Source organism: Opisthorchis viverrini, assembly GCF_000715545.1.
Source record: "Opisthorchis viverrini unplaced genomic scaffold opera_v5_117, whole genome shotgun sequence".
Classification (NCBI taxonomy): Eukaryota; Metazoa; Platyhelminthes; class Trematoda; order Opisthorchiida; family Opisthorchiidae; genus Opisthorchis; species Opisthorchis viverrini.
Genome location: NW_008751771.1, coordinates 71702 through 81385, shown reverse-complemented (window position 1 = coordinate 81385; position 9684 = coordinate 71702). Strand labels below are relative to the sequence as shown.

Sequence of the window (9684 nt, the reverse complement as noted above, 5' to 3'; positions counted from 1 at the left end):
ACAAGATATGGCTGCCAACCGATGTCAGTGGCGTTCTTGTTGTCAGTTTCTATCCAGATTGCCTGAGTAAGTGTCTGGAGATATAGGCACTTCGGAATGATTGTGGTAAGCCAGCACTAAGTCCCTTCCCCGTCCACCTTTCCTTTTTTCTTTACAAAAAGGCTTTCAGTCAAGTAAATCATGGTTGTACGGCAGTGAAGCATCAGTGTTGAGCGCTGATGTCATGCTGTCGATGATGATGATACCTTGCGTGGATCAGTTGAATACCGAATCATAATCCTAAAATAAAGGTGACACATCTGAGCGACACCTGATCGACTTACCCCTCGGTCATAACAGACGATGAGCTAGAAAGCATCTGTAAATCTTTTTGTAATCTAGTAGGGATTCGTTACTATCATCCGGTCACCTGGACGCGTTGTCAGAAAGTAATCCGCCGTGTTAGCTAACCGTCCATCGTTGAGTTTTGTATTGATAAGGCTATCCCATGCTAGACTGGTAATTGTTTAACCTGCAGTTGCCCCTTTTCAATAACTTGAAGATAATACATCTTTTTCAATCCGATTTTTCAGTGGATCTCTGCGCAAACTTGATAGCTTTCTATCCGAACTCACGCAGCGGTGGAATTACATGCGTGAAGCTATGGACATACTAACCACTCTGAACGATTGTCATTGGCAAGTCGAGAGTTCTTATCGAGCGGATGTGTCCATAGCCGTGGAAACAGATCCAGTCGGTCAAAGCCGCCTCCAGGATGAATCCATGCAGTTCAGTGAGAGTCCCGATTGCTCCAAGTGTATGTTTAACTGAATTTTCGGTTTCCTGTACCGTAAATTCATAGGATAGGTTGTACAAAGCGTTAGTTTCATTCGGATGCTGCCTTCACTTTGATTGAAAGCCAAGGTTTTTTTGTTTACTTAGAAAAGCGCCACCCTTTCCAGCATGACAAAGAACCTTGGGTAAATTTTCCGCCAGTCGCTTTCACTGAGATATCGCCTTGGGGATTCGTCAGATTCACAATAAAGATGGAACAGCTGCACAATGTTTCTAGACATTCCGGTATGTCTGACTTCACTCGCGGGGCGAAGTCTCCACTGAAAAGTTCTCAAATTTACCCACAGTACTAGTGAACTCTGGATAAGCTGGGACAAACAGTAAGGTACCAATCAGTGGTAGTCGGGCTAGCGTATAAAAAGCCGTTCAGCTGTAGCATCCATTCGCTGTCTAACTGCCTTGCTGGGATACTGCTAGGTTGCCCAAGTCTAGACAGGAGAAATCCAGAGGCAGAGGTCGGATTCGAACCACGGACCTTCCACGGTCAGTAAATTCGCGCTCTAACCACTGAGGCACCTCGCTCCGTTAGCGTATAACTTCACCGAGTAGGCACACCAGCCTGACCCGTGGCAATGTGCCATGCCACCTTGCGAGAGAACGAGCTGGCTCGAGGCATTCAAACAGCACAACCCTGCTGCTGGGCAAGAAAGAAGTCCACCAATCATCAGGTGTTTTCCATTCATTATCGCTTCTCAGCAGTTCTAGCAAGGGAAAAAAGGGAACAAAAACGAGCTTCAGAAGTGGAAATCACTATTCAAATTTTCCGAGTGTGTTGGTGATCGTTGGTTTGTTCGCTTAGCCGAATAAGTTTCAATAGGAGTGAAAATCGCGTCCAGTGTTCCTGTTATTTCGTACAGAATTGCCCAAATAGGCACGTCTGCTTGAGAAGCAGAAAGTTAGGATGCCAGGTCTAGAAATACCTCAGATGCAAGCCAATGAAGGAGGCATTAGACCGAGCTTTGCTCCACTCTGCTTACTCGTGTGCTGGAGTTGCAACCGAAGATATTCTGCAAGTGCTGCAGAGCGATCCGGAAACTAGAGTCGGAGGTATGCAAGTTCGAATAAAACGCTGTCACAATTGCAACTCAACAAATGGCTTGTTTGACCCGAGCTAATGGTATTTCGTGGAAAAACAAACCAAGACAAGTACCGTAGGGAAGAGACAGAAGGCTGTTATTGTTTCAGTGACTAATTAGGAACTGAAGCTCAGCTAAAGTACAACACCAATAATGAAAGTCAATGTGTCAGTATTGTTTCATTTTCTACCGGGATCACAAGATCGTGGATTGCCATTTTTATGACCCGCGTTCAACCTCCCCACCTCTCGTTAGCGACTTCTTAATGACTGCTTCCATTCCAAAACTTGGGCGGGTGGCTCAAGTGGTTAGAGCGCGAATCTACTGACCGGAAGGTCCGTGGTTCGAACCCGACCTCTGCCTCTGCCTAGACATAGGCAACCTGACCGTATCCCAGCCCTCGTGCTGCTTCCTTCGGATGGCATAGGAACCAGGCACCGGAAGGGTGTTACAGCTGAACTTCCGAAACTTTATGCTTGATACTTTATCGCGCCCTTCCATATAAGCAGGATCCTCAATGTTACTTTCTTGGAAATTCTCTATGAGAAGTAGTATGCTTGGCTTTGTGTTCAGTGAGAAAGCTGTTGAATAGCATAGTTGTTCTTGTTGTTGGATATCGGAATGGACTTCATTCTGACTTCACACGCTTACCGTTGACGTCTACTGGAAGGTGAGACCCTTGGCTACCTCCACACGTTTTAACTCGCGGGGTCTTGACCAGCTGAACCTAGCTGCTTGGGGTCATGCGGGTCAGCTGAAGGACATAAGAGAACGAGCTACCCCGTAAAGACTTGACAAGAGTACTTGTCAGCTTTGCTACCCTTTGCATGACTTCCTGTTTAACCCCAACCAGCCGTCATTTTGTTTTCATTGTTAGTTTTCAACCACGAAACCGTCCCTTGTTTTTCAGTAGACGACTACACAGTGATGATTCAGCCAGTGCCGAAAATAATTTGTCTTCTCCAATCACGCACTCCACAGAGAGCTTTATCTACCCCATCCTTTTCTTACTCATGGGACAGTCGTCACTATGCAAAGCAGCAATCTGTTACTGATCCCTTCTATCTCGTTTTTGATAGGTTTATCTCGATTGTCCTCCGTTTGCAGCTGTGTGAGGTTTATTTGCTAGATCTTGATAGAATTTCTGACTTTTTCTGCACCCCACTTAATCAGCCGCGGTGTTTGAAACATCAATTTTGAACTGTCTTCCCGAAGAGACGTCATCCACACCTAGTCCGACCATTCAGGACTCACCCGAATTTGAAGAAATAAAGGATTTGAAGTAGGTTATTTGGATTATGGTTCAATCAAATTTTTTTTAAAATCAACAAAAAGTGATGCCTATGATGAACTAGGGTCTGACCTGATAGGGATAATCCTGTGAACTCCACTCTTTGTGGTTAAATTTCTTGAAAAATGTTCAAACTGTGATGACCTAACACGGCCAGTCCTGACCGGTTTTCACTGTTCCCCCAACCACAGTGGTATCCAGTAGATAAAGGATTTCACCTACCATCACCGCAGCTAGCAGTTAGTTCGGAATATCGGTTACGCCACTTGTTCTTTTTGTATCGTAGTCTGCCAGGCACCCGTGTTTCATCCTCTAACAGTTTCTGCTTTTTTGCAAAGCTTTGTTTTCCGCGTTACCCATAGGCAACTTTCATTACTTTCTGTTTTTTTCTTTCGTTTAAAGCTTGTATAACTCTTCTTGCTTCACATAATATCTTGTCCATTCCTGGTTGACAAAAAAACTGGCGAACTGACTCTCTCTTAAAAACTATGGAACTTTGTCTCACTTTGTTACTCACCGAACCAAGAAAGTAACTCTGATCGACCGACTGTCATACTTCAGGGGCAGGAACACTTGATCGTGTATATTCTCCGTGACAACCACCGACAAGATCGCGCGAAGCGGTCGGCGCGAAGGGTATGGTTTTCATGAAACCCAAGCTGTCCGTTAATTGATATCAGACGCTGATGCTCTCTTCACACAGCCTTTTCTCCCACATAAGGATTGGGTTTTAGCGTGCCTGTATACCCAGTAGCAACTATGCGCCGAAATTCGCAATAGCGAAGCCTATTGCACCCTATCAGGACAAATACTTGCAGTTCGCTAAAATAGGATTTACTGCAGTACGATTCGCAATATGACATAAAAATAAAAACAAAGTCAAAGACGGACCGGGAACCCCAACCAGGAGCTTTCGTGTCTATAGGCGTGTAGGTTTGGTTTGACCGGTATTACTTTACTACCACATATTGCACGATACACAAACAATGAAGTCTTCGTGCACCCAAATTGGTGGTGATCGCTGACAGATTGCCAAATAGATTGGTCTCAATAATGTCTTCCCCAGTGTTAATTTATGATTGTCAATCGGTGGGATTAACTTTGCCGGACTCAGCTGATCGACAAATCTGCCTCTCTTTGCCTTATTTGGGGGCGAAATGGTACAAGTGGTTAGAGCGCGAATCTACTGATCCTGAAGGTTCGTGGTTCGAACCCGACCTCTGCCTCTCGACTTCCCCTGTCTAGGCGTGGGCAACTTGACAGTATCCCAGCCGTCGTGCTCCCTTTGGGCGGTATGGCAGCTAGGCACCCAAAGGGTTTTCCAACCTTATTCGAGTGGTGGTTCCCACTGAAACCAATTAATGACATTTTCATCGAATTTGTAGTGACAAACTCAGCAGTCCGTGTTGTTCTTCATATAACTTCATCCTGCGCGAAGTCCCCCGCGGCTCGGAGAACATGGTTATTATCGTCTACACAAATCACACTGACCTATGGTTGTTCCCAAAAAGAGGCTTTTGTGCACACACGCTATACAACTGATTTACTTTGCCCTATCAGTGTACTGTTATCAATGACGAGGTTCTTGTGCGTGCTTAAATCATCCACCTGCTCTTTGAATGCACTCTCCCTCGTCTTTCCTAATAAAGATCGTAATTACAATACAGAATCTAATCTACAGGGTCATCTTTGGCGAGTCGCAAAATCTCATATACGCTTTATGTGAATGCAACTATTAGGCGGTTTCCTGATGGAACTTGTAGCAAAGCACCAGTTTGATTGGTAAGTAGGAAATCCGTTTACGCCAGTTAACCTCTCCAAGCTTTTCGGGTATCATTATCTTTGTTTTCCAAATAAGGTTTACTAATAACTGATATCTACCTTGGTAGGCTTGAATGTGGGTAGATAGTCCTTGCTTTCGTACTCTCAGTCTGGATTCCGCACACTTCAACTTTGAACGCTGTAGTGAAGCACGTAGCCCAGTTATTTGGTTTATCCTGTCCTATCTTCCTAGCGTATGGGTGGACATCCTGAATTTACTTCAGTTTGTTTGAAGTCTACTTTCTCATGCAAATGCATGTGGGGACATTGACAATTCTGGGTTGTCTGGGGACACAAACTGGAGTAGTTATGTTTCAAAGCGATCTCCCTATCCACTTGGTACATCAATCCGAACAACACTGTCGCATGTCATGCCATTGTCGCTTTGGAGTGTCTGTGGCAATATGGATTTCATCAAACCATACATCACCCATTCATGCCTAGTAGATTTATCTGTCTCAAACTGGTGTGCCTTTCATCAGTTCAATCATGTGTACTAACGGCTAGGTCGTTTTGATTGCCTTATACCGCGTCCTTACAGATGTGTGTGTCCCTCTTCTGTGCAATTCTTTGTCGCCAGCAGCTTCGCCGACGAAAATCTACCAACTGACTGCACGGATGTCCCGGGCTGTGATGGAACAGAAACAAAAATTCCAAAACCCAGCCGTATTCCTAGTCACACATTGACTCCTTCATTCCACCTGATGAATCCACCGGCGAGCAAATTGGTTACTGGGTTAACAACGGTAAGCTCAGTATACATTTACAGCTTTATACAGTCGATGTTGGCCTGGCACGTCATTTTAGCTTCAAGTACAGTCAGGGCCAACAAAACTTCCTGGCGAATTAAGAGGAAACATCATCCATCAGTAATATGACTGCGTTTTGTTGCGCACACGCTTCTGAAGTTCAGTCAGAACACTATTATCCATGAAAGGTACTCTATACTCACTACCAAGTCATGTAGACCTTCAATGAGAATCGTGGTGAAACGAAACAAGACTGAATTAGAGAATTGGCGGAACTGAGGCAGCCTGAAGCCACAACTGCAATATGCGATCGATTTTTATGCGGATGCAACGGTGGACACTACTGATAAAGCCTGCGAGTAGTATGTGGTTTTCTCATAACTCCGCTTCGCGTCTATTGAAAAGTGAGATTTATTACGGAATTTTGTGGAATCGCTTTGTGGCGTTTGAGTGATAGTCAATGAGTATCCAGGAAAGTTCAGGAAGACGTGTTCGAAAAGAAGACGGATACACAGTTTCTATGATCAAGATGCACATGAGAGTTTTGCTTTCCTGTCCAATAGTTTGTAACTATTCAGTTGGTTTTTTCCAGTAAATAACTCCGCAGCGAAGGCCTTCTTTCCTTCAGTGGTATTCGTATTTGGATGAACCACAATTTATCCAGTTTGAAAGCGTTGGATTCCAAAAACTCTCAACAAAGCCAGTCATTCGTTCTGAGATTGTTAGCTGTAACAAGGAACGAACTTTGACAATTTCGAATCAGTAGTAATCAAGCATCTTGTTGATATTTTTCGTCCGTTCATCATACCTCCTTCCGCTCTGTTGCTCGGATTCTTCGTGAACCTGTTTATCTATTTCTTTCTAGTGTCCCCATCCTCTTTTCGGCTTTGGTAATCTGCTTTTTAATATCGTAGCTTTGTCTTTCGACTCCTTGCTTGTATCGATCATGCGCGTGGTAAGGTATGACTCACTGCCCGTCTTCAATTGACTCGGTTTCATTTTGTTGTCGCGAACACCTCAGTCGAAATTCGCGGCGTCACTCAGTAGTTCAAAGTCCATCGATGTACCAGCAATAAGTCGAACGTAACACGGAACAATGCGATGATGTTTGAGCTTTAGACGGCTAACCAGTCTTTCCTGTTAATATGTCAGTTGGCCGCATATGGATTTTCTGTGTCCTTTATCCATATCCTCACAAGTGACTTCATCTATCTGTAACTTTACAGTGCGTTAGCCTTAGAAGTGTGTCGTACATGCGTTGCTACAATGCGATGTTCGAGGATTATTGACTGTTCACTCCAGTTCGGGCAAATTGCCAGTAGCCCATATCTCTCTCTCCCTCTTGAGTTGCGCGGACGTTATGCACCGAAAGGTTCCACTGCTGAACGGCAATTACTTTTTGATTTTTCTTGTTCCCTTCGAACTCTATATATGCTTTAATGCTGGTGTAACAGTGATACTACCGGTGGGGAGGCATGCGAGTATTATGTTTTGTTCTTGTAAATTCGCTTTGCGTCTCTTGAAAATGGAGGTCTGTTGCGGAATTTTCGGGGTCGCTTCGTAGCGTTTGCTTGGATTTGAGCAATGAATGATTGGAGTCAATGAATCTCCAGGAAAGCTCAAGAAGACGCGTTCAGGAGAACATGGATGTCCAGTTTTTGTAAATAAGGTGCAAGTGAGAGTTTTGCTTCCCTGTCCAATAGTCTGCAGCTGATCAGTTGGCATTTTCTAATAAATAACTCCGCAGCGAAAGCCTTCTTCCTTCCATCTGGTGCCGTGACCAGGATAAGATTGAAGATTCCGTGGCCGCAACCCTTTGAGGGTGGGATGTCCGAACATTCCTGGAGGACTTTGAGGATGTTGCGGAGGCTGCCGGACTGGAGACCTTTCACTGGTAATTCCTCAAGGACTGGGACCCGCTAAAACAGTTATGCGCAACTACCCAATCCTGTACGAAGGAATGGCTAACCGGACGTGACACACCTGAATTTTGAAGCTATTCCGAGCCCCGATTTTCAGTTTATCATATAAAGTAGAGTGTTTTAAGTTCTAAAATAAATTTACTCATTCCACTGGTTGCAAAATTCATTTACGTACGAGTGGTAAAAAAGGCATGGACAACGCTGACCACTGAGGATCCGCAACCTGAGTACGACACTTTTTGGTCATCAGTTTTGGTTATCAGTTTTTAATGGATTTGTTGCAGTGTGTGTACCACTGACCACGTGAATGAATTCTATCAGTGGCTGGATAAAAAGAATCACGTAACGCGCCAGGTGGTCTATTGTGGATACAATGCCGATTTTCCAATGACTTCGGGGGACACTCAGCTCGGTGATCATCCGCCAGTAATGAAGTGATGGAATACTTTCTTTGGAGCTGAGTAAGACTCATACATATGCTTTGAGCACAGGCTTTTGATTCAATCTCGAGGACAGTTTCAACGAGCAAGCTGTTTACTTGGTTTACCGATTCGACATACTGGGTTGTGGTAAACGTTAATACGTGTCTGCTCCTTTTCCAGCCCAGTCACATCCCGATCGGTTCTATGAAGCAGCTCACCGGTAGCAGTCTGAAACCGAATATTTCACGCAATCTACCTGGCCCGATTCAATCTTTGCCACCTCCACAAGCTGTTGGGTCACGCCCGTCAACCGAGTGGCAATCGCTTCGCACGCCTGGCTTCATGAGCGGTAGCAAAACTCAACCAGACGTTGACAGCATAGATCAGTCTTCATAATGTCATCTTTCTTGATGTCGAATTGTTTTCCGTTTGTCTACCGACCGACTGTTTGTAGCTTGTCGTGCGAAGTTATATGAGATTGTGTTCTAGACTTATATCGCTCATTCTGTTCGTTATTTTTCCACCATTCATAATAAATCAGTGTGTTTTCATCCGTCTATTCTGTCATTTGTCGCCGGACAGGCATTTTTGGGGACCGCAATCGGAATGGAAATTACCGGTGAAAGACGCTTGTGCGTCAAATCATTAATGTAAAGAGGAGAGAAGGCGTTTAGATCATGATCCTTGAGCTCTCTACCGTTCGTACTCCTGTTCATCCTTTCAACTAGGTGAGAAGTTCTTTCACGTGTAGACCACTACCAGGCGTAACGTGAGTGATGATGCTCACGACTTATCCAGAACCTTTATTATCAAATCCTCCTGCGAGGAATCTGCGGTTAGTTTCATGAATTTTTCTAACTGCGATTCCAACGCGCACCTATCCAGCTTTTTTGGGACAAGTAAACCAACTTGCGAGCAACAGCTTTCTTAGGTCGTGACCACTCCATTGTTTTCTCCGATGTAGTCGTAGTGCGCTGTACCCACAAGACTTGTTCCGATGTATTTTACGTCTCTAACTGTGGTAACGATTATCGGTGACATAATCAGTTCCCAGCAATGACGCATTTTCGGTTCAGATTTTTCCGCAGAGACACTGGGGGAAGTGTAGTTAACACAATGCCTGTGGGAAAATTTACGACTCTATTCGCCTCGGTTAAACTTTTTGATTATGAAATAAATATGCATTGAACCAAAAATGATGGATTAGCAGGATCATCATCATCGACAGCATGACATCAGTGTTCAACACCGATGCTTCACTGCCGTACAACCATGATATTTTTGAAAGCCTTATTGTAGAGAGAAAAGTAAAGGTGGACAGGGAAGGGACTTAGTGCTTGCTTAACACAATCGTTCCGAGGTGCACATAACTCTAGACACTCATTCAGGCAATCTGGATAGAAACTGACAACAAGAAGGCCATTAACATCGATCAACGGCCATAGCCCACAGTGTCCCCAACCAGGCTGTGTGCCTACCCGCTTCATACCCTGGAAGGAAAGCCGAGACGATAGCACCCAGAATTTTCGTAATATCTTTCATACGTCTAATTACGGTAGAGCGTTGGCC

At 44.5% G+C, this 9684-nt stretch overlaps 1 protein-coding gene across 1 annotated transcript in view; it reads left to right on the top strand.

Annotated features, from left to right (window-relative positions):
* The window catches only part of T265_05834 (hypothetical protein), a gene marked incomplete at both ends in the record, with an annotated part of 37500 nt that extends 28877 nt beyond the window's left edge, over window positions 1–8623 (top strand). The window contains 4 exons of the mRNA XM_009170955.1: window positions 573–796; window positions 3084–3192; window positions 5564–5768; window positions 8296–8623. Coding sequence (XP_009169219.1) covers window positions 573–796; window positions 3084–3192; window positions 5564–5768; window positions 8296–8511 — 754 coding nt within the window. The remainder of the gene's footprint in view (window positions 1–572; window positions 797–3083; window positions 3193–5563; window positions 5769–8295) is intronic.
* Window positions 8624–9684: the final 1061 nt, after the last annotated feature.